This window comes from Amphiura filiformis, chromosome 16, assembly GCF_039555335.1.
Source record: "Amphiura filiformis chromosome 16, Afil_fr2py, whole genome shotgun sequence".
Lineage (NCBI taxonomy): Eukaryota > Metazoa > Echinodermata > Ophiuroidea > Amphilepidida > Amphiuridae > Amphiura > Amphiura filiformis.
In genome coordinates this window covers 37,487,913-37,513,775 of record NC_092643.1, presented here as the reverse complement: position 1 = coordinate 37,513,775, position 25,863 = coordinate 37,487,913, and the positions used below count along the sequence as shown (strand labels likewise).

At 36.2% G+C, this 25,863-nt stretch overlaps 1 protein-coding gene across 1 annotated transcript in view; it reads left to right on the top strand.

Moving 5' to 3' along the window:
- Positions 1-25,863, top strand: part of LOC140135948 (scavenger receptor cysteine-rich domain-containing group B protein-like) — a 145,672-nt gene that overhangs the window by 72,319 nt on the left and 47,490 nt on the right. Inside the window, exon 2 of the mRNA XM_072157646.1 lies at positions 8,086-8,505. Within this exon, the coding sequence (XP_072013747.1) occupies positions 8,086-8,505 (420 nt within the window). The remainder of the gene's footprint in view (positions 1-8,085; positions 8,506-25,863) is intronic.

Here is a 25,863-nt window from a genome sequence, read left to right as displayed (position 1 = left end):
GGTACTTTGATTGTAAAAACATGGCATATGTGACAAGATATTTAATCGGGGACACAAATATAATAACTGAAAAGATTCATACCTTTTAATTTCATTTGCTAGTGTGACGCTGATGTTTATCCTTCTCGATTCCGTCCTTTGGTACCATTCTGGTCAGTTTCCTCAACATTCTACCAAAATGTACTAGTTCTTCACCTTTATTATTATTTATTTTGCGTTGTTTCTCCCTTGATCATAGTGTTTCCACGGCCTGGTAATTTACGAAAACAGGCAATGTATGCCTGCAAGGCTATTGTATCGATGTGTCGTCTATTTTCAGTTCATTTAATCAGAATTGACGAAAACACATGTGAAATGCAAAGCTTACATTGTTGTCGCAGTAGTGTGTCTGTGTAATGTTGTCACACCTTTAAGCATATCCAGCTTTAATTGCGCATATTAAAATTAATTCTTTTGAACATGAATTCATTGTCTTTTCAATGGAATCTAAAGAAGTTGTAGATTTTCTGAGTTTGATAAACAATACGGCATATTTTTATCAAAATGGAACTTTATCATATCATATTTGGTATACTTCTTGTTAAAGAAAGTTCAAATTTCACATAATTATGAAAATGTTCCTAATGATGTCAAATAGATAACATTAGACTTTCATATTATAACTCAATCTGCATAAGTGCTAGATTTTCCGAATTATACAAGACAATGCGGCATACGTTATCGAAATAAAACTTCGTGTACCTCTTGTTCAAGTTTTACTTATGAAAATGTTTCTAATGATGTCAAGTAACATCCTTTCAGGTGTCTGTCTAAATACTGAGGTACCGGATGCAACTGTAGCAGAAGTTGCAAATTTATTTCCAGTAGTTGATTTAACCTAACCTATATGTTATTTACTGGATGACTAATCGGGCTAATCTACACCAAGATAAGCAATTAGTATTGTTGAATCGAATATTATACGACATACACTGTCTACAAAGATCGCATGGCAGCAATATTAAAACATATAAATTAATGTGTTTACTTACATTTCTTGTAAACTCTCAATTGGTGATCGCTTCGATAATTATAGGAAGATACTGATCTAATTTGATCATGTAATAAGACTTAGATGAACCCGTAACACTTGTTTCACATGTAATTAAGTAACAATGATGATAACGATGTCAAGGAAGATGAAATGATTTTGTGTCGGTAGTTTATTTAATGTGTTAAAATAAATAGAAATGAGACATGTATATTAGTCTGCCAACTGGTATCGATATGTTTCATGAGTGGATAAAAACAACCGATTTGTCGAGGTTTTGTAGTTGTGTTTCCGTTTATCACCGGTATAAAGTGGTGATCCAAAACGTAAAATGTGAGCTCTGTGCTTACTTTAATCCTTACAACCAAAGCAACATATAAGTGTGGCATCAAGATGTAGTAGATTAATTCACCTGGCTATACCTGATATATATATATATATATATATATATATATATATTATTATCCCCAAACCATATGCCTTAAGCGTTCGTGATCATTGTCTTTAACATGTTTACATGGTATTTGTAAGAAGTACCTACACGTACGCTTCCCTGTATCTTAACTACATCTGACACGTCGTGTTGTTAAAGTTTCCACATATTCGTCCCTTATAAAAACATTATTAAAATATTCTCACTTATTTCTTCTACATTTTGATCGGATAACATCTGCACACGAAAAACATAAACTTTTCTTTACCTTATGACAAACCGAGTTGCCAAAGCTTTTAAGTTTCTTTTTATGGTTTATCATTACCGCCATTTTATACTTGTGATCTTGCAAGAGATATGTTTCTTGGTAGTGTCTTTGCAACACATCCCATGGCAGATTATTTGTTCTTGTTTTGTTTGAAATAAGATGTTATTAAGCACGTGGTTGGCTTTGTAAAATATCTAAACACTCTGTCTAGTCTAATACGGATAGTTTAACACTTGAAGCAAGTAACCTTTTTGTACTTTTTGAGTGATAGGACTATCGACAAGCGTGAATCCGTTATGTTCCACAGACCCTACACTCTTAACACTAAGTACCAGGATTGTGTCGTATTCAAACCGATTGAGTCAAATTTGACGCGATTTCTGGTTAAGTTGAAATCTAGTAAGATCTTTTTCACTTGGAATCTAGTCAAATTTGACGATATCATTTAAGAATGTATACTATTAATCAGTCTAATGCGTCAGAAAAAGTAGAGTTTTAGATTATGGGTTGAAAGGTGAGATTAACGTTTTCAAATTCACACATCTACCGTAGCCTTTTTTAAAGTGTGCATTATTAAAACCTGATGCTTGGACAGAATTACCGCAAAGGCACAACAGGGCAAACTCCCATATCTTTACAAACTTAATTTACGAAAACGAGTGTCGAAGCGGAATGCACCAGGTTACATCAAAGTAAAATTACCTGTCTAATATCGAACATTAAACAAATAAAGCCATCTTAGATAGTTGTCACACTTTTAAGCATAACCACTACCAGCTTTAACTGCGCATATCAAAATTAGTTTTTTCGAACATGACTTCATCGTCCTTTCAATAGAATCTAAACACTCGATCCCGTGGTAGATTCTTTTTCTTGTTTTATTTAAAATAAGATGTTTAGCATGTTGATGGATTTGTAAAAAAAATCTAAAGACTCTAGTCTATCTAATACGGTTAGATTAACACTTGAAGCAAGTAACCTTTTTGTACTTTTTGAGTGATAGAACTATCGACAAGCGCGAATCCGTTATGTTCCACAGACCCTACACTCTTAATACTAAGTACCCCGATTGTGTCGTATTCAACCCGATTGAGTCAACATTGACACGATTTCTGGTTAAGTTGAATCTAGTAAGATCTTTTTCACTTGGAATCTAGTCAAATTTGACGATATCATTTAAGAATGTATACTATTAGTCAGTCTAATGCGTCAGAAAAAAGTAATGTTTAAGATTCTGGATTGAAAGAAGATATTAACGTTTTCAAATTCAAACATCTGCCGTAGCCTTTTTTAAAGTGTGCATTATTTAAACCTGATGCTTGGACAGAATTACCACAAAGGCACAACAGGGGAAACTCCCATGTCTTTACAAACTTAATTTACGAAAACGAGCGGAATGCACCAGGTTACATCAAAGTAAAATTACCTGTCTAATAGCGAACATTGAACAAATAAAGCCATCTTAGATGGCTTTTTATCCGAATCTGCTTCTTCAGGTTGAGCTTCGTACATCGTTGTGTTTTGATTTGATGAAATATTATTACTATAAAAGTGAAAAAAGCGCAGTGATTTTGGGCGCTATAATTCAAGACCTAAGGAATTAAAGAGACTAGTTTGCGTATGACGTCATGTCAACTACACAACGCCTAGACGTTGCTCCACACGCCTCAGCACACTATACAGGTTGTCGCTGAACACTACGGCCCCATATCATTTCATTAACCATTAAAGAGGATTTCATACCCACAGCCTCATCCCCACGACCTTTTGACATTACACCACAGTGACATACGGGCCGCTGTAATATATGCAATTGTGAAAGTTTTCTCATACGCTACAAAAGAGGACGCTAAAATCACGAAATGCTCCTTAATCCCACAGAAATGCTAATACACGCAAGGTTGTAAAATTTAACAGGGATAGCGTGAACGTTTTCTCGTGAACGATGATATTGACACAAGGATGTTCCTACCATGGTACGAATGTAAACTTTTAATTGAGACAAATTATGGATAACAGCAATGTAGTTCTAAGTTTGCAATATATCTCACTCTTACCATGAAGTATTATTGAATCATTTACACTTATCTCATCCGAAGTAGGTGACAGGTGTTACCATGTAAATAGATGACACTTCTTTGTCTGGGTACTTTTTTATAGTGTCACTTTTCTGTTTTTACCATTATTTTAGCTAAATATATAAATTTAACCAATATACTCTCTCCCTTCTTGGGATTGAGCACTCTTATTCAAAAGGTAGTTTCACTGTAAATAAATGTTGTAAATTAAACCAATACATAATCGATAAGCAGGTGAGTATATATCGGTGTCAGGAAGTAATGCTTTTTTATGTGGATGTTACACAATCATGTTGTGTAGGCGACGGTAACTTATACTGTAATTTATTAGAAGCCGTCCAGCCAGCGTATATTCTGCAATTATGACTCCCCTTTTTGTGGTAGCACACATTCATCCTCTTTAAGGTGGTACTACACCCCCTGATATATTTTTTGACTAATTAAAAATAACTACACACTGGTAACTAAAGTTATGCATATTATAGGGGCAAGGAATCCAATTACTTCACTGAAATTTCAGTGATTCAATACAAGTAGTTCATTATATATGTTAAGAAATGGGGTACATTCTAGCGATACCGCTTTTCTTATCATAAATAACGTACCGCTTGTCTTGAGTCACTGAAATCCCAGTGTAGTAACTGGATTCCTTGCCCCTATAATATACATAACTTTTGGTACCTGTGTGTTATTATTTTTTTAGAAAAATGCAAAAGTAGTCTCAAATTTATCAAGGGGTGTAGTACTACCTTAACAGTAAGTTGTTTACGCTCTTTCATCTTAAAGTGATCTTCTTTTTACATACCGTATTCAGCAGATATTTTTCTGCAAGAACTTTGAAGATTTTTACTGGCGTCCAACTGACCCTATGTTATTTTAATCGGCCAATGTTTTCAATTGCTTTGTTTGTCTAGCAAACATAAATACCTTTTTGTATTATAAAAGTAGATATAAATGCCTATACGATCCTTAGTGGGTGGGTGCTAGTGTACTTAAATGTGCCTCGGATATTATCAAGCTTAAATTGAATCGAGGTTAAGGATCATTGAAGTGTTGGGAAAAAGCCTTTGGCTCAAACTATAAAATAACAGCAATAACAACACGAAAAGACAACGATATAATATCGAGGAAAGGGGTCTTTGAAAGAGAGGTTGAGCAATGGTTATTGAAGGCGGATACGGTGAACAAAAAATATAATCCTTGCATTTGGAGAGATATAAATGAAGATTTATTTTTCTTACAACCTGTAGTATAAATCAACAAAGAGATTTGGACGTAAAGAGATGACAACCTTTGAGTGATATTATTCAATCTGGTTTTCGATCATCATGGTCAAAATTGCTTTGAATATGGCATATACTAGCCATGTCTGTATACTTACCACCTGCTTGTGGCAGGTAGAACTTGAAATGTTATTGGCCCTAGAAGCTATTTAAGCCCGGAAACACCTGTTGTTTGGCATTGTTTGTTATAAATCTATCATCATTGTACTATAATGGTTAATGACAAGATAACACGGTTAATGAAAAGGTGCCTTAGAAGAACACCGCCAAAGTGCAATGACAATAAGTTAGTTTAAGATCCTATGAGATCGAACACAAAGTTTGTTAGCCTCAATAGCACAGCATAAGCACAGCATATCATTTTTGATGCAACGCAGGATATAATAATTATACGTATTTATAAATATCCAACAATTTTACGGTTTATACCTACATCATCTGCGTAAAGCTTTAAGGGGCTGTGAATTGGGGGAGGGGCAAAGATTTTTTGGCACGCCAAGTGGGGAGGCAAGGAATTTTGGGGAGCCGGATGGGGGGGGGGGGGGCAGCAATTATTCGGCACACATTTAAGGGGCACCTTTTAAATAACACCCTCAGAAAAACACTACAGAAACTATTTTCTCACCTGGATCAGAGTGTTTCACGGCCTGGTAATTTACGAAAGTAGGTAATACACATGGCTTTAGCATATCTATGTGTCGTCTATTTTCAGTTCATCTAATTAAAATTGACGAGAAGATAATTATGCGAAATGCTCTCAGAATGTCGTTACACTTTACACTGCAAAAAATATTCTACTTAACATTGAGTAAAAATCGTCACAACTCAACAGTTGAGTAAACAATTACTCAACATTGAGCTCGTATAGGTCACAACTCAACAGTTGAGTAAAAAATTACTCAATATGAGCTCAATGTTGAGAATTTGTTTACTCATTTGTTGAGTTGTGACCTATATGAGCTCAATGTTGAGTAATGTTTTACTCAACTGTTGAGTTGTGACTTTTTTACTCAATGTTGAGTAAAATATTTTTTGCAGTGTAAACATAGCAAGCTTTAATTGCGCATAATATTCCAACGGTGATCAGATGATTTGTCTCGAGATCTAGTTCTGAATTTAAAAGACAATGCAGCATATTATATCGAAATGGAATTTTATCGTCTCATAATTGGTATACTTCTTCTTGTTAAGTATCACTTGTGAAAATCTAATGATGTCAAGACTTTCAATTATAACTCACTCTGCATAAGTGCTCGATTTTCCGAATTATTAAAGACAATACGGCATACGTTATCAAAATAAATCTTAACCGTATCAAATTTCGTGTAACTCTTGTTGGAAAATTCAAGTAGCACTTATGAAAATGTTCTTATTGATGTCAAGTAGATGCCATTAGACTTTCAGTTATATATGCATCAAGTTATTTTTGTCAGGAGCATCATACATTTAGCAAATCCTTTTTAACTTGATAGTATACATTGATACAATATCTATTTTGGTGAGCTATACAGAGGAGGAAATGTTTATAAAAACACGACAAATTTCAAGATCCGACTTTTTATTACCGTAATAGTGTCAGCAAAGAGAGTAATCAATCGTGAAAGTATGCTTCTTAGCCATCCTAAGGATCATACATTGAAAACACCGAACGATATAACTGTAACACTTGTTTCACGTGCAACAAAAACGTGAAAGAACATAAAATGTAATTTGTGTCGGTAGTTGACTTAATGTATTCAATAAATAGAAGTGAATTGAGACATGTAAAGTCAACCAACTCCATGGAATCACAACTGTAATTACCGTCATTTTTTATGCAAGGGTGGCACAGAATAGGTCGAGATAGGTTGCATATAGCGCATGTTAATATTGATGGTCCAAACATTATAGGTCCATTATCCAACATGACTTATTGGCTCATTGCAATCTGTACAACCTAAAGCAAAATATTCGACCACCCTAAAAGGTTCTAAATAATGTCTTCTACATTTTGGTTTGAATAACACATCCACTTGTCTATCCTTTTCATCTGACAATCACTGAACTTAGTCGGTCACATTCTGTGAGAGCTCTGATCAAGATCTGATCTTCAACTCGATTCAATACATTAAATACTTCTTCCAATCCAGATGAATCATTTGATCCTTGACACATTTACAAAATTAAAGTTTCGCCGATGTTATGTTGCACTGATCTTTGTCCATCACTGGACAGTACTGCTTGTATCGATGATATAATAATCCCCATGGAATTATCAGGTGTTACCAACATTTAGAAATAGAAGCTACTGGATGTTCCTGACTGCGTGAATCAGACGACTTAGCATATTTTACAGACTCGTTCGAAGTTTATGTCCCAATTCTAATTTCCCTTTTTGCGTCCTGTAAAACACAGAAGCTAATGCAATTTAAGCTATTCAGTTGAAATCCATACACCCCCCTGTATGGAAGACATGACCTTAATCTTCCTTACAGACAGTGTACATTTCATGGGTTTGCCTCTATGAGTGACTCCAAATTTACACCAGATTAAGGTCCCATTCAGTGATCTCAGCGAAAGTATGAAAAATATAATTGTGTAAATCGCTTAAAAGTGAAGAATAATAAAATTGTTGTTGGGTATTTCTGAAATGAAACATTTGGGCAAAAAAACAAGGAAACAGCATTATTGACAAGACAAAGTTGAAGCCCCTTGCTAATTTATATAATGCCAGTATATAAATTGCAGATTCATGTAAAATGTCTTAATTTGTCTTTCATACATTGCTTTTGGCTGTACTACTAGCAGGCTATGTTAGCACATCTATGAGAATGACACAGGTACCAAAATCTGAATTTTCCATAGGGCGTGTATGATTTCAACTAGAATATAGCTTAATTATCTGTGTGGGCCTAATGAGACGCTTTTAATATAAATTGAACCATTTTGAACCAAAGTAACTGCTATAGTCACCTCATCTAATCTCATTTACCACTGTTTATATTTTTACACAGGTTTTGATGCTGCAGGACATATACCTATACCAGATCCCACCGTACCTGAAACATACTCTGTGCGATTAACTGATGGTTCCATTCCACTTGAAGGGAAAGTTGAGGTTTATTATGAACAAAGTTGGCATACTGTTTGTGGAACAGATTGGAATATAAGGGAAGCTCTTACAATATGCAGACAGTTGGGATTAGGATCAGCCGTAGAGGGCGGACTATGGGCTGATCTTACAGAATCCACACCAACACCTGTTGATGACACTGTGGAGCAATCTAACGAACAGGGAAATATAAGAATTGTAGGAGTGAAATGTAGTGATTCTACTGTGTCTATTGCTAATTGTACTGTGTGGAAGATAAATGAAAATGAATGCAATCATACACACGATGCTGGTGTGGTTTGTAGTGAAACATCCCCAAATGGTGAGTTTAAGTTAATGTTTATTGTTGTTGTTGTTGTTGTTGTTGTTGTTGTTGTTGTTGTTGTTGTTGTTGTTGTTGTTGTTGTTGTTGTTGTTGTTGTTGTTGTTGTTGTTGTTGTTGTTGTTTGAACTAAATGCAAAGAAAAGAATTTTGAAGTAAAGATGAGTTGCATTTCTAAAGGAAAAGAAAAAATAGAACCGAAATAACTAACAGTCTGCTTTAACGATTGAAAGGAAAATCTTCATGTACAATAAAGCAAATATGACAGAACTCAAACAGGAGCTTAAGACACTTTGTGAAAATATCGTTGAACAAGCCAAATTAGCTAACACCACAGTAAATAGCCTCTGGACATCCTTTAAAGGAGGGATCCACGAGGCAATGGACTCACACATACCAAGCAAAATGGTTGGAAAGAAACATCACACACCATGGATAAACCAAACAATCAAAAGGTTCCTAAGAAGAAAACAAAGAGCTTATAATAAAGCAAGGAAGACAAATCTTCCCGAGCATTGGGACAATTTCAAAAAACAAAGGAAATTTGTCCAGAAAGAAACTAAGAAAGCATACTGGGAGTACGTAAAATCACAATGCCTTGAATCTCCTAAGCAGTTTTGGAGTTTTGTTAACAAAATGAAAAAAGACAACTCGGGCATTGCTGCCCTGAGGAGTGATGGGAGATTAGTCTCGGACAATTTTCAAAAAGCAGAAATGCTTAATGCCCAGTTTGAGTCAGTGTTCACCATTGAAAAACCTATGGATGACTCCCACACTTTACCCACCCAATACCCTGATATTTCTGAGATCGTGTTTACCACCCCTGGGGTATTAAAACTGCTTAGTGAGATTAAGGTAAACAAAGCCTGTGGTCCAGATGAAATTCCTGGTAAGATTTTGAAAATGGCAGCGGAAGAGCTTGCACCCGCCATAACCACCATATTTCAATATTCTTACGACCATGGTTCACCACCAGATGATTGGCTCATGGCAAATATTTCTCCTATACATAAAAAAGGAGATAAAACTTGCCCGGGCAATTACCGCCCAGTATCACTGACCTCGGTGACTTGTAAACTTTATGAACACATACTTCATTGTCACATCATGTCACACCTTGAGGTCCACAAAATCCCTACAGAAAAGCAGCACGGCTTTAGAGCCCGCCATTCATGTGAGACCCAGTTAGTGCAAACAGTGCACGATTTAGCATACACACTGGAGAAACAACAACAAACCGACCTCATTGTGATGGATTTCTCAAAAGCCTTTGACACGGTTCCGCATCAAAGACTTTTGAGAAAGCTATCACAATGTGGGATTACTGGAAACATCCATCATTGGCTAAATAAATTTCTTACTACAAGAAAACAGAGAGTGGTAATTGCAGGTGAGAACTCAAACTGGGTGGAAGTAAAATCAGGTGTCCCCCAGGGGACGGTGGTAGGTCCCTTGTTGTTCTTGCTCTACTTGAATGACCTACCAGCCACCCTGAAGTCAAATGTGCGTCTTTTTGCGGACGATTGCGTAGTATATAAAACCATAATTACCAAAAAGGACACACACATGCTGCAACAAGATATGGAGTCACTTGAAAAGTGGCAAAACACATGGCAAATGGCATTTAATGCCAGCAAATGCTTTCTGCTGCGCATCACTCATAAAAAAAACCCCAATTATCACAGAGTATAAACTTGGCGAGGAGGTTCTAACTGAAACCCAAAGCCATAGTTACCTAGGTGTTGAAATAACAAGTGATTTAAGGTGGAATGCACACATAAACAACATAACAGCAAAGGCTAACCGCCAGTTGGGCTTCATTAGGAGAAACCTCCTATCGTGCCCAAAAGAATTAAAAGCTCAGGCTTATACAGCCTTGGTCAGACCTCAGCTCGAGTATTCGTCCACAGTTTGGGATCCGCATACAGGAGAACTAAAACAGCAGCTTGAATCCATCCAAAGAAGAGCCGCAAGGTTTGTTATGAGAGACTACAGAAAAACTAGTAGTCCAACAAGTATGATGGCCGAACTCGAGTGGGACACTTTAGAACTCAGACGCAAAGCAGACAGACTCACCCTCATGCACAAAATCACCAGTGGTCAGGCAGCCATTCCGGAGCAAACGTTTCTGCAGCCTGTCAGACGTCACTCCAGAAATCTCCACTCAAAAGCCTTCCAAAGACCAACGGGCAAGAAAGACTGCTGGGTTTACTCATACTTCCCCAACACAACCAAAGATTGGAACCAGCTTCCTCAAACCATAGTCGACATTACAGAAACCAAAGTATTCAAGAAAGAAGTCCTTAAACACCATCAAAACACAGCTCGTAACAACTAGCATCTGACGTTCTGCGCACAATACCCTTCTCGCCTGGCTTTGTAGAAAGTGTTGGGAAGTATTTAACCAGAACCAGAACCAGAATTTCGCTCCACACACGCAACAGTCACAATAGAGCTAAGCATGGGAATTTATTATTTTCAAATTTCCCGGTATTTTGTCTCATACACGTCAAGAATCATTGAGGTCCTAATTTATAGGTACAATATTGAGGTCCTAAATATTATTATTTGATAATATGTGATGCGATCAAGCAAAATCAGTCGGAAATATTGATTTTGAGATATAGCCAAACAAAAGGCAATATTTCCTTTTGTTTTCTCTTGTATTGGAAACTCTCTAATTGGTCTCATCTTTGGAACTGGTTGTTCAATTTCAATTGGGTTTTCTGTAAAATGCAGCTTTTCAAATGCCTTTTACTATCCTATAAGAAACTTGAAAATTTCATATATCTCCGAGTTCCGACTGATTTTGCTTGATCGCATCACATATTGGTAGATTTTGGATGTGTTTGTAGACTGCTTCTGTCTTCATAAGTAAAATATCCTCTTTGGCATGTACGCAAATCCTGTTACTGTTATTATATTAAGTGAACACCTTAGATGTTCTATGATTCCACAACAAAGGCACTGACCAAGACAGTATCATTTCCCATGGTTTAATTCAGCATCCGCTATCTATCGGTTAAGTCTTGGCAAGTTGATATACCGTATGTCTTGGTATATGATGTATTATTAAAAAGTCATTTCATCCAGGCCATGCACGTACCTAGCATACTTTGTCTTTCGGGAGTTGAATTGTGGAATATAATCTAACTGACAGCGTATACATAACTTATTAAGTTATTATGTAAACTTGCGTTGTTCGAGTGTATGAGAAATCTTACGATCAAGGGAATAACATCAAAACATTGATCCCGGAATTGAAGTATATCCACTTAACTGAAACAAGATATAAACCCCACCCACGAGTTTTATTGCGACAAATCTGGGAATACGACGAATGGTTTTATAATGTCCTGAAGTGCCAGGGTACCTGCGTCACCATGATTATTTTGATCCGAGTATTATTTCAAATAATAGTCATCTCTAGTCTCAAGTATTTTTGATCAATATTGTCGAAGTAAAAGATTACAAGATGAGCAATGTGGTTCAATAACATGCAACTATAATCGTATTACGACGATTAAATGGACTGATTTCACGGTACACCAGTATTTTAGGGCATTAATGCTCTGAGCATAATGTTCTTAGAGAGACTTGACGGTGTTTTCATATGACAACATAACGCACATGTAAATAAGCATTTCCAATGGCTATGCACGGTGGTTTGAAGGCATATAGAACTGTATTCCTTTTAAAACAAAGTAGAACACTGGTGGCGCTATCTTAAATCTTGTTTGCATCTTTACAAGGAGTAGACACTTGTAAAATGGTATTAATATATAAAATTGAGTAACATGTAGCAAGGAAATTTTCAAACTACTTTTTATCATGAAATGAAAGGAATTATTGGGCTAAGTTACATATATGTAAATAGCGCCATCAATATGCACACAGATAAACAGTTTACCACAAAAAGGCAGAAACGAATAACATATTTGATAAAGAAAACATCTAAGTCAAAATATAACTAAAAATATGTGTGCATATTAGTGTTGTTGGTATTGTAAAGGTCTATAGTTGAAAGACACATATTAAGTGATCACATCAAACATCCATGGCATACGTATATAATACATTATCACAAACGACTTGACTGTATGTGGTACGGTTGTTACTTATACTGTGTAATATTTTGGCAACGAATAGCTAAATTAAAATTGGACCGACATCATACTTTCTGCCTTCAAATGACATACTGAAACTCTCCAGCGAAAGTCTGGTACAGTGTAATAGGAAAGGAATCATTTTACCAAGGGTACGTGTTTCCTATCTCGACTTGACTTAATAAGGGAATGAATTGGAAAACCAGGAAATTACTTTTTCAACCTCCATCCCCAGAATACGATGAGTGTCACGTTAATTGTACTCATCTCTACGGGGTGACAGCGAGTCATGTAATAATTATGTTTTCCCTTTCAGCATGTTTCAGACTAAATCAATCACATTACATGCTTTTACGTATAACACGAGAATATGATAAAATGTAAAAAGAATGCTAAAGCCGTATAGATCATCGTCTGTCCATAGAAATAATTTGGTAGAGTTTTCAGTTTGTAAACTTATCATGTTTATTTATTTGTTCATGTGCTGAAACGTGATACGTTTACAAAATTACAATCCTAAAATCGGTTTAAGAATAAACTTAAAATTATGACATAAATGTCGATGCACGGTTATTTTGAAATCATAATATGTATTTTTACAGCTGTCATGTAATGCCGATTTAAAGTTTATAAATAATATAGCTCATTAAATTAATATTGCATATAATGTGTAATATCTATTACAAGTACGATACCACAGGGCTGTCAAATATTCAATCTGGTTCTTTTGTTGAAAAAACGTGCGTTTAAATTTTCTGTTTTGTGTTTTAGGTATCAATTTCAAATGACGTCATTTACAAATAAAAAGAGTTGCTCTATCTGGTAAATTGTGCTGTAAAGTCAACCACTGCGTAACCGGCAGGTTTCTTTAAAGTGCATGTTATAGATCATTCGATTTAAATTAATAGAAGAAGCAAAGGTACAGAAGAAACCCAGTGTATTGTTTGTTTCAAGCACCTCCTGGGGCGATGAAATAACCAGGATGGTTTATTGGAAAAACGTGCGTATACTAACACCAAGAAGCTCTTATTTACAAAGATATCACTTTTTTCCATTCTTTGTTAAGCCTTACTGGTGCAAAGTTTGTATAACCTCACTTGGAAAAATAGTTCTTGTCTACTTCCGCTTAATCCATTTGTAAGAAGAGAGGAAGTATTATCTTATCCGGTTAAGACAATTATCTAATCAACGTATTGTAATTGATTAGAATAACAATAGTATATAACGTATGGCGTCATGACAATGCGACATTATATAACACGTGTTTCTCTTGAGTTTGCTTAAAGCCATATTATAACATTTTCATACAAAATAGATCAGCAATTCTTTGCCATAAAATGTTAGCTTTTGCTGTCAGATATATCCACTTTTATTTTTGAGCCGAACAACTAAGGCAAAATAAAGAAAATTTGAAATTACTACCAGCGCCGATGTCGCCAATACGTATCACTCCTTCGGTCGTGTTATGGTACGATCCTTTGTTGTGGATCACCGTCCCGCACGCCATTTACGTACTGTGTTATGAACATTGTGTATGCGTTAGACTAATAATTCCATCGTAAACAATAAAACGACGGTTCCTGCGTTTTATTTTGACCAAACTACAGCACCTAGAGTCATGATTTTTGCAGGGTATGTTGCTTTAATACAGTACAATATAATCGTGTAAAAACAGAATTTTGAGAACTATTGAGGGCGTCGTTCTCAGCAAAAACAAGTGAAACCATAATTCCATGGAACTATAGTTTATGCCCCATAAACAGCAAAACACAATTTCAAACCAGCAACCAATTAATCTAAGCATGTCAAGACTAATACCAATCACATAAAGATCTTTAGATCCGCAGCAGAAAATATAAATGTGCCTGAAACAATTGGCCGACTTAAACGCAGTGATATACAATGGTAAAGAAGTTAATTTATTGACAACACCGCGCTGACATATTTTCCGATTCCTCCGCTGGATACGTCTGGTTTAAAGGATATAATATAGATCGTATACGGTTAAAGGACCAGGAAATAGAATAGCATGTAGGGCCAAGACCAAAGGTTTGTATCTTGATTACATGTTTGATGAGAGAAAAACACTGTTTTAAGAGCCCAAATAAGATGGAGGGGTAGGCGTAAATGAAAGCACGACAACCTTGCCCTAAGGCCAATTTCGTCTTACCTTTACTGAGATGAAACAATCTTAATACATGTATATCGTTAGGAAAGAATAGGGCGTGGAAGAGATGAAATTGCAGTGGTTCATTAAAGTGGCAGGTGGTTGGGTGGGTGTGAGAGATTCTAGGCTCTGGGTTGGTGTAATCTACCAGGAAATGTACCAAGTTTCGGCGTCTTTTACCATCAACTCAGCAAGTGAAAATCTTATACTAGTATGTAGCAGTTTTCTAATATGTACATTATTCAGTTATTTTGACTTGTTCTTATCAATAGAAGGAAGAAAGCAGGGAAATTAGGCTGAAACATTTTTCCTATTTTTAACTTATCCTCCAGCCCTTCAGCGCCTCGAGGGAATCATCTTATTTCCACTTCAAGATGATACCTTGCTTAAAATAAGGACGTAATTATGAATTACCCTTAAACGTGGTCTAGTCGAAATCTGGCAAATTCCGGTAACATTTGTGTGTCTGTTGAACTCTCCGATAGTTTCTTCTCACATACTTTATTTTGTTTTGAAGTCCCAAGGCATGTCAGGAAACTCAAATAGGAACAAAATATTTATCCTGAGTAAGCAGTTGGACAACCTCATCCTAAAAACATTTTTATAGAGTTTTTCCAAAGCTACAATAGGCTGCTTTAACCTTCAGTTTTTAACCGTTTCCGACGTAACAAGCCTGTATTCGCTTTAACCAACATAAACAGCCAAAATTCACATTTTCATCAATTAATTGTAGCCTAGATTTAAGAGTATAATCGTGAATAATTTCAATATCCTGGCATGTAAGATGCAGTAATGTTATGATGGAGGTAGAACTGTTTTGCATGACCCTCGCATATCGACTGGCAGCGTATGAGTGTACATGTTTGATTTCTTATCTTATCTTAAACTCCCGTGGTATTTAGAGCATATGAAAAGTATAAAATTCAAGGGAATACTACCAAAATATTGAAGTATCTCCACTTAACTAAAACAAGATATACGCCCCAACCCATGTATTTTATTGCGACAAATGTTTTGGTTTATAATATTCTGAAGTGCAAGGATACCCATGTCGCCGTGATTATTCTGATTTGATTGTTATTTCAAATAAATATCAAATCAAATATGGTTAAGTCATTTCATCCGAATACTCCCAGTATACTTTGTCTTTCGGGAATTTGTGGAATGACAGCGTATGCATCACTTATCAACTTGCATGGTTCGAGTACGTTCAAGTGAATCACTCGGAATCCCGGAATTAAAAGTTTTTCCACTTAACTGAAACAAGATATAAACCCCTACCCACGAGGTTTATTACAATACCGTAGAAACTCAATAGTTTGCATGTGTGCTTACTATCGAGCGCTTTTAAAACATGCAAACATGAAGCGCCCCATCCACAAAAGTGTAAAGGGTTTTGAGTAAATCATCGATACACATAGTTATACACGAGCAAGTAAACCTGGAAATGTGTGTCTCAACCCCATTAGCTCAGTTGGTAAAGCGCCGGAGTTTGATACGTCATGTTTTCAAAAGTGCTCGATAGTAAGCACATATGCTAACTATCGAGTTTTTACGGTACTAGTAATCAGGGAATACGACGAATGTTTTGGTTTTATAATGTCCTGAAGTACCAGGGTACCCGCGTCACCATGATTATTTTGATCTGAGTGTTATTTCAAACAATAGTTATCTCTGGTCTCAGGTAAATTCGATCAATGAATCAACAGTAACAGATTGAGATGGGCCATGTGGTGCATATTTATAATGTCCTGAAGTGCCAGGGTACCTGCGTTACTGTGGTTATTTTGATCCGAGTGTTATTTCAAATAATAGTTATTTTTGGTCTTAATCATCAAATTTGATCAACACAGCCGAAGTAAAAGATTACTTTAATCGTATCACAACGATGTAATGGAAAGCTTTCACTAGAGCATTAATGTTTAAAAGAAGAAAAAGACTGGAGGCGTTTCCATATGCAAACATAACGTGCACGTAAATTATTTATTTGTGGCCATGATAACATAACAAACAAGAAGGTGACTTCTTTAATCATGCTGATATACTCTTAAAACAACTGATATTTAAAATACTATTCCAATCGAAACTTAAATACCTATCTTAACCAATAGTATTCCAAATTTTACAGATTGTTATGAGTCGTTAATGACTCAAGGCCAAAACACCCTTTTCCCAAGGTCTCTTGAGAATGCAAAACAAAATACACTGTTTAATTAAGTTAACAATATCGGAGTCTCTTAATTAAAAGTAAAATGTGATTTATAATGATCTGATACATAAACATAAATACATGCAATCAAATACATCAATTATGAGTGTTTGATAATGTTACTTAGCCAGCAGCCTTCTTCTTGTTGTTGATTTGAAAATTTTGGTGTCAATATTCTTGATGTATATCCTGATTCACTTGTCCTGCGAAGATCACTGTTCAACAAAGTCCACTGAAGACTTTTATATCCTTTGCATAAAATCCTCGCACCTTCCACACAATATCTAATGGAAAACAGGCCTGCATTGCAGTTGTCCCCCTGTTTCCACCTACATTGACAGATGTTTTGTTTCATAAACCACATTGCAGCAAATCGACTGACGAATATAACATAAATTCCTTTCTTGGAAGAGGTACGCACTTCGACGTATTCTAGATCTCATGGAAGTAACTCTAAATTGTAAACAAAGATAATTTATATAATCAAATTAAATCACTCAGGGCATATTACAAGATATTAAACATAAACTATTTTATAACATTAGAAACCATCAAGTATGTCAAATAGATGTCCTTTTCCGATTTAGAAATCGTACAGATAAAAAATAAAATTGGTTTGTAAATATCAGTGATTTCAGTATACGGACGAACAGATCTCTAAACCATCCCTATAGTGCATTATGCGGTTTTTCGAGCGATAATGTTACAAATAATGGCTATAATACAACGGAACGGTTTATATTTATCTGGGGTTGGTCAGTATGCAGGAATCACGACAACTTCACTAGAGATTGATACTTCAATTGCGCTTCATAGAAAGTCACTGATCACGGTGACCAAATGTTGCTCATCCATAAAGGAACAGAACGCTAACCAACCTACATTTAGAATTTCTTGAGCGGGTCAACTTAAATAATGAGAGGAAAACTTTGTTTCCAAGTATTGTTATAACTATTATTATTATTATTATCATTATTATTATTGTTGTTGCTGTTGTTGTTGGTGTTGTTGTTGTTGTTGTTGTTGTTGTTGTTGTTGTTGTTGTTAAAGTAGTGTTGTAGTAAAAACGTAAATAATGGGGGAGGCGCAGCCGAACCCATTATTTAAACGTTTTTACTGCCGAGGAAATAGTGCAATTTAAAGAGAAAATGTCATTTTTGGCACAAATATTTTAAGTTGTTTACTTCAAGGTGGAGCGGGTACGCGTAAGTGACAGCACGTATCGCGGAAATATTGCACGCGTAACCAAGCGTAATGCTGTGCGTAGAATGTGTTACGGCGCTTGAATAATGGGCTTAATTATAAAAAGTGAGGGGCACAGAGGGTACCTGCTTCCAGTCATAACCTTGTTATAAAACTTAAACCTTGCTCTATTAAATTAGGAATTCTTCCGCTGAGAAATTCTTAAATATATACTACTAGCCTATATAGTGAAACCTTATCTTGGTTTCTAAAGAGAAGTATTTATACGTAACCAAAGTCATGCTTTTTGGTTAATAATATTCAAAACTGTGAATATCAAAGCAAAATATTATACCAATCATATGGGTCTTTTTGTAAAGTTCGGTGGCTCTGAAAAGAGCCGTTCATTCTGCGGTTCGAAAACCTTTTTCTGTCTCTTTTATAGAAACTTTAGTATTATGGTTAAAAAATCTATTTCAACCTTATTTATGGTAAAACTGTGAGTCCTTTGATGGACTCGAGTTTGATATCAAGTCCAGACTAGGACCTGATACCGTATGATGAAACCTGACTAGGTTTCAATCTTGAGGGTGGCGACTGCAAGTCCTTTCCTGGACTCTAACTTTGAAATAAACATCAAGCTTGTTTGATATCAAGTCCAGACTAGGACCTGATACCGAATGATGAAACCAGACTAGGTTTCAATCTTGAGGATGGTGACTGCGAGTCCTCTCCTGGACTCTGAATTTGATGACGAGTCCTGACTAGGACCCGACACAGAATGACGTTTCCTACTGAAAACATCGCTATTTATCATATATCTGTTGCACTCTCATTGGTCGGTAGACCGGGATGCCTGCTTGGACGGTTAGATTGGCCAATCGCGGAGCTCGCTAAAATGGCCAATCAAAGACGCTGCTGTTTTTCTCGCCGTTTCTCGTTTATCTACGTAGAATCGGCTAACATCTTAGCATCATTTTCAATGGTAGGCTTACCATTCATATATAAAAACCTTTTTGCTGCGGTTTTCATTAATTCTTATGACATTCAGAACTTTGAATATCATAAATTTAAAACGCCCTTACCAAAATGGAGAAACCTATACTTAGTGTGTAAACACATCATCACTTTAAAATATGTATAGGTCTGCATGTTTTTAAACTTAAAAACACTATATAAATTATTCATATTATAAGTAATAACTATTACTTATAAATAAAATATCCATGCCGACCGGCTTGGATAAAAGCATACAGTTAGCTAGACAAGCCTGTTTCGATCCTCAAGGGATCTCATCAGTAGCACTGTTAAGGTCTATATCTGACCTATGCATGAAGTAAAAAATTATAAATAATTTCTACTTCTCGGAAGACTCGCTGGTCAACCGACTTTCTTTTTGAACTTTAGGTGGCTCTGAAAAGAGCCGTTCATTTTACGGAGAATACTTTCCGTAATATCTCGTGCGATAAACTTATCACATTTGAAGGGTAAAATCTGTCCCTTTCACAAACCTATATAAAAGTAAACTTACTTTTTAGAACTTTTGGTGGCTCTGAAAAGAGCCGTTCGTTTTGTGATGGATCAAAAACATGAACTTTGTTTTTGGTAGAAGGAAAACTGTCGTTCTTCAACGATACTAGGTTTTTCTGGATTTGGTATGAAGTTAGGCCTTTCCCGAGTGCTAGAAATTCTTGATTCGATAATTTGTTAGCTTACAAATTCAAAATTTGGTTATTATACTCGCTACCATATTCTTGTTCAATACTATATTTTCTTAGTAGTGATATCTTTCACTACTCAATTTTAGCTGAGAACTTACAACTATATATCATAAAGTTGCTCTTTTCCGAATAGTCGGAACACTTTATGTTATGATTGGAAAAAACATGATTGCCCTTAATCATGATTTTATATGCAATAACTTTGCACGAAATACTTCAATAGTACTGCCCTCTGGTGGGCTAATTTAGAGATTGATAGGCATACTCTTGGTCTGAGCTCGGTATTAGGTTACTTTACCTCACTGGGTTAGGCACACGTTTTAAAATAGATTAAGACCTTCTACGAGGGATTGACTGCCCATGGACCTGTAAGGTACATGCGTCAATACTATCCTTCCCTCCCCTCGAACCCGCACAAATGGCTGCATACCACAGCCCGTCTACCGACCAATGAGAGTGCAACAGATATATGATAAATAGCGATGTTTTCAGTAGGAAACGTCATTCTGTGTCGGGTCCTAGTCAGGACTCGTCATCAAATTCAGAGTCCAGGAGAGGACTCGCAGTCACCATCCTCAAGATTGAAACCTAGTCTGGTTTCATCATTCGGTATCAGGTCCTAGTCTGGACTTGATATCAAACAAGCTTGATGTTTATTTCAAAGTTAGAGTCCAGGAAAGGACTCGCGGTCGCCAGAATCAAGATTGAAACCTAGTCAGGTTTCATCATACGGTATCAGGTCCTAGTCTGGACTTGATATCAAACTCGAGTCCATCAAAGGACTCACAGTTTTACCATAAATAAGGTTGAATAGATTTTTTAACCATAATACTAAAGTTTCTATAAAAGAGACAGAAAAAGGTTTTCGAACCGCAGAATGAACGGCTCTTTTCAGAGCCACCGAACTTTACAAAAAGACCCATATGATTGGTATAATATTTTGCTTTGATATTCACAGTTTTGAATATTATTAACCAAAAAGCATGACTTTGGTTACGTATAAATATTTCTCTTTAGAAACCAAGATAAGGTTTCACTATATAGGCTAGTAGTATATATTTAAGAATTTCTCAGCGGAAGAATTCCTAATTTAATAGAGCAAGGTTTAAGTTTTATAACAAGGTTATGACTGGAAGCAGGTACCCTCTGTGCCCCTCACTTTTTATAATTTTGGCCATTTTAGCGAGCTCCGCGATTGGCCAATCTAACCGTCCAATCAGGGCATCCCGGTCTACCGACCAATGAGAGTGCAACAGATATATGATAAATAGCGATGTTTTCAGTAGGAAACGTCATTCTGTGTCGGGTCCTAGTCAGGACTCGTCATCAAATTCAGAGTCCAGGAGAGGACTCGCAGTCACCATCCTCAAGATTGAAACCTAGTCTGGTTTCATCATTCGGTATCAGGTCCTAGTCTGGACTTGATATCAAACAAGCTTGATGTTTATTTCAAAGTTAGAGTCCAGGAAAGGACTTGCAGTCGCCACCCTCAAGATTGAAACCTAGTCAGGTTTCATCATACGGTATCAGGTCCTAGTCTGGACTTGATATCAAACTCGAGTCCATCAAAGGACTCACAGTTTTACCATAAATAAGGTTGAAATAGATTTTTAACCATAATACTAAAGTTTCTATAAAAGAGACAGAAAAAGGTTTTCGAACCGCAGAATGAACGGCTCTTTTCAGAGCCACCGAACTTTACAAAAGACCCATATGATTGGTATAATATTTTGCTTTGATATTCACAGTTTTGAATATTATTAACCAAAAAGCATGACTTTGGTTACGTATAAATACTTTCTTTTAGAAACCAAGATAAGGTTTCACTATATAGGCTAGTAGTATATATTTAAGAATTTCTCAGCGGAAGAATTCCTAATTTAATAGAGCAAGGTTTAAGTTTTATAACAAGGTTATGACTGGAAGCAGGTACCCTCTGTGCCCCTCACTTTTTATAAATTTGATTGGCCATTTTAGCGAGCTCCGCGATTGGCCAATCTAACCGTCCAATCAGGCATCCCGGTCTACCGACCAATGAGAGTGCAACAGATATATGATAAATAGCGATGTTTTCAGTAGGAAACGTCATTCTGTGTCGGGTCCTAGTCAGGACTCGTCATCAAATTCAGAGTCCAGGAGAGGACTCGCAGTCACCATCCTCAAGATTGAAACCTAGTCTGGTTTCATCATTCGGTATCAGGTCCTAGTCTGGACTTGATATCAAACAAGCTTGATGTTTATTTCAAAGTTAGAGTCCAGGAAAGGACTTGCAGTCGCCACCCTCAAGATTGAAACCTAGTCAGGTTTCATCATACGGTATCAGGTCCTAGTCTGGACTTGATATCAAACTCGAGTCCATCAAAGGACTCACAGTTTTACCATAAATAAGGTTGAAATAGATTTTTAACCATAATACTAAAGTTTCTATAAAAGAGACAGAAAAAGGTTTTCGAACCGCAGAATGAACGGCTCTTTTCAGAGCCACCGAACTTTACAAAAGACCCATATGATTGGTATAATATTTTGCTTTGATATTCACAGTTTTGAATATTATTAACCAAAAAGCATGACTTTGGTTACGTATAAATACTTCTCTTTAGAAACCAAGATAAGGTTTCACTATATAGGCTAGTAGTATATATTTAAGAATTTCTCAGCGGAAGAATTCCTAATTTAATAGAGCAAGGTTTAAGTTTTATAACAAGGTTATGACTGGAAGCAGGTACCCTCTGTGCCCCTCACTTTTTATAATCATTTCACATTTATATGGATGATTCACTCCTCACGTGGACAGGTTCAATGAAAGAATTGGAAGAATTCATAACAGAGATTAATGAATTACATCCATCATTGAATTTCACATATACAGCCTCTAAGGAAGAAATCCAATTTCTAGACCTAGTAATATACAAAGGTATAAGGTTTAGAGCTTTAAACATCTTAGACGTTAGATGCTACACTAAGCCTACAGAAACATGGTGCTATCTAGATAGAAGCTCATGTCACAGCCCCTCAGTCTTTAGGGGTTTTATCAAAGGCGAGTTAATCAGATACGCACGTAACTCGAATAACGTAGAGTCATACGTTGAAAAGAAATCTGTCTTCAAAAGCAAACTCGTAACAAGAGGTTACAGTATTGAAGAAATAGAAAAGGCAGAAAATGAAGTGAATTTTGAAAACAGACAAGGGTTTATCACAGAAAAACAAAAAGATGATAAAATCCCGCTAGTTTTCAAAATCAATTACTACCCGCATATAAATAGTAAACATGTCAAGAACGCGCTCCTGAAACACTGGGATATCATTTCCGACCAGCCAGATCTGAAACGTATCTTTCCCGAAATTCCTATTATAGCTCATAGTAGGACTAAGAATTTGAATGATACGTTAGTGAAGGCAAGATTACCGGTAGGAAATGACGATGAATTAAGCTTTGCCCTTGATTCAAGAACAGAATCACCCACCCTCTGTATGCTAACAGATTTAGCAATGGAGAGTAGAGGGCTAGATGAGTTTTTTCCAACATTATAACTAATCGTTTATGAACGACAATTTCCCTTATACCAAGACAAAAGTTCTTGTCTTTTGGTTCATCACATACAGAACGGCTCTTTTAAGAGCCACCAAAAGTTCCAAATAGTAAGTCTACTATTTATAGGTTTATAAAGGGTAAGCTTAACCCTATAAAAAGCGATGAGTTATTCGCAAAAAATACGGAAAAAGATTTTTTCCGTAAAATGAACGGCTCTTTTCAGAGCCACCAAAAGTTCAAAAAGTCGACAGACTAGCAAGTCTCTCGAGCTGTAGAAATTAAATTTTGAATATTTATATATATATATATATATATTATTTTAATTTTTACGACATGCAAAGGTCAGCAATAATTAGACCTTCTACAGTGCTACTGATGAGATCCCTTGAGGATCGAAACAGGCTTGTCTAGCTTTACTGTATGCTAAATATTTATACCAGTCGGCATAAATATCCCTCTATATAAGTTAAGTTATTACCTATATAGAATTATAAATTATGTTTTCAGTTTTAAAACATATAGGCCTATATATATTATTAGTGATGTTATATAGGTTTATCTGGTCACTGATAGAAAAGACGGTTTTCAGTATTAATATTCTAAGTTAAGAATATTACCATAATAAAACAAAAAAAAAAGTGTTATAATTTTAATGGAAAGCATTCCATTTAATAAGACGCTAAGTAGTTAGCCATCTTCACGTAGACATACGAGAAATGGCGAGAAAACAGGAAGCGTCTATGATTGGCCAATAAAGCGAGCTACGCAATTGGCCGATCTGACCGTCCAATCAGACATCCGGGTTTACGGGCCAATCAGAGTGCAGCGGATAGACGATAAATAACGATGTTTCCAGTAAGAAACGTCATTCGGTATTTAGTACCAGAACCAGCAACATGGAATCGGCAAGCAAGCATAGCAAGCCAAGCTCATCATCCACCAAGAAGAGAAGACTCTCGTTAGGTGACAAACGTCAACTTTCTCCAAGCAAATCAGGTCCTAGTCAGGACTTGGTACCGTCGTCTGCAGATCAAGCGCCTAAACCTAGCCAGGTTAAGCAATCTTCAAGAACACCGCCTCCATCGAATCCAAGTCAGGATTCACAACCAACACCTGGACAGAGAGTCCGGGAAACTCCCGAAGTATTTCTAGTAACAAAAGAGAACCTATCAAGGATAGCACAAACCGTAGTGACTGACGAGCTTCTCACTATTGAGAAACAAGTTGTTGCTAGGGCAATCCTTGAGGAAAAGAAGCTAAAGCTTCAAGCAATGAGTCGAGAACACGCGGGAGATACCGCGTGAACTCAGTGCAGTTAGAAGTTGGCCAGGCTTAGGCCCACTCTATAAGTTCTCAGCAAAAGCTAGACTAGAAATCGACGAGTTGGTAAAAGAGCAAGACCGCAAGTATGTGGAGATGCTACTGAAAGACTTAGTTGGGGTAGTCATCCCAGAAGCCTACAAAGATTTGGAGGACGCACTGGAGTGCTGTAGAAGAAGAATCAGGCGTAAGGTCAACGAAGAAGAGGCGACGGATTCGGTGAATTACTTCGATGAAGAAGCAGCCAACCTGCTTATGAAAGATGAAGAGCTTCTTAAGCAAAGGCGACCTTCAAAGAAGAGAAAGTCATCAGAACGGCAAGAAGATTCCAGAAGGCCAAGTAAACGGCCCCGTCATCATCAACATCGTCCTCAACATCAGAATAAGAAACGGTCCTGGCAGAATAAGCCGGGCCAAAATAAGCGGCAGTAAAGCCCAAAACAAACGGCTCTTTTCAGAGCCACCAAAACTTCCAAAAAGAGACTTTGACAGTTGTCATATGTAATTATATTAAGTAGTTTACTTAAATTTAATTAAAGCTTTAAATAAATAATAACTTTTAAGCCAAGTCAGGCTTATAAAATAAATAAATAAGTTAAGATAGTAAATCTTAACAAAAATAAATAAACATGTTTAAGCCAAGTTAGGCTTATTATGAAAAAATAAGTTAAGATAGAAAATCTTAACATTAACCCCAAGTTTCTAAAAAGAGACAGAATAGGTTTCAGAACCAAAGAATGAACGGTTCTCAATACGCAAAAAGACAGATATGATTGGTATTACCTTTTTGCTTAGATATTCAAAGTACCGAATATCTTTTTACCTGAAAGTATACTTAGGTTACATATATATTTCACAAAGAAACCAAGATAAGGTTTCAACACATAGGCTATTTGTATAACACTTAGGAATTCTAAGCAGAAGAATTCCTTATTAGAAAGTGCACGGTTCTAAGTTTTAAGACCGGGTTATTACTGAAAGCAGGTACCCTCTGTGCCCTTCATTTCTTATTATTATTACTCCCGTGGTATTTAGAGCATATGAAAAGTATAAAATTCAAGGGAATACTACCAAAATATTGAAGTATCTCCACTTAACTAAAACAAGATATACGCCCCAAC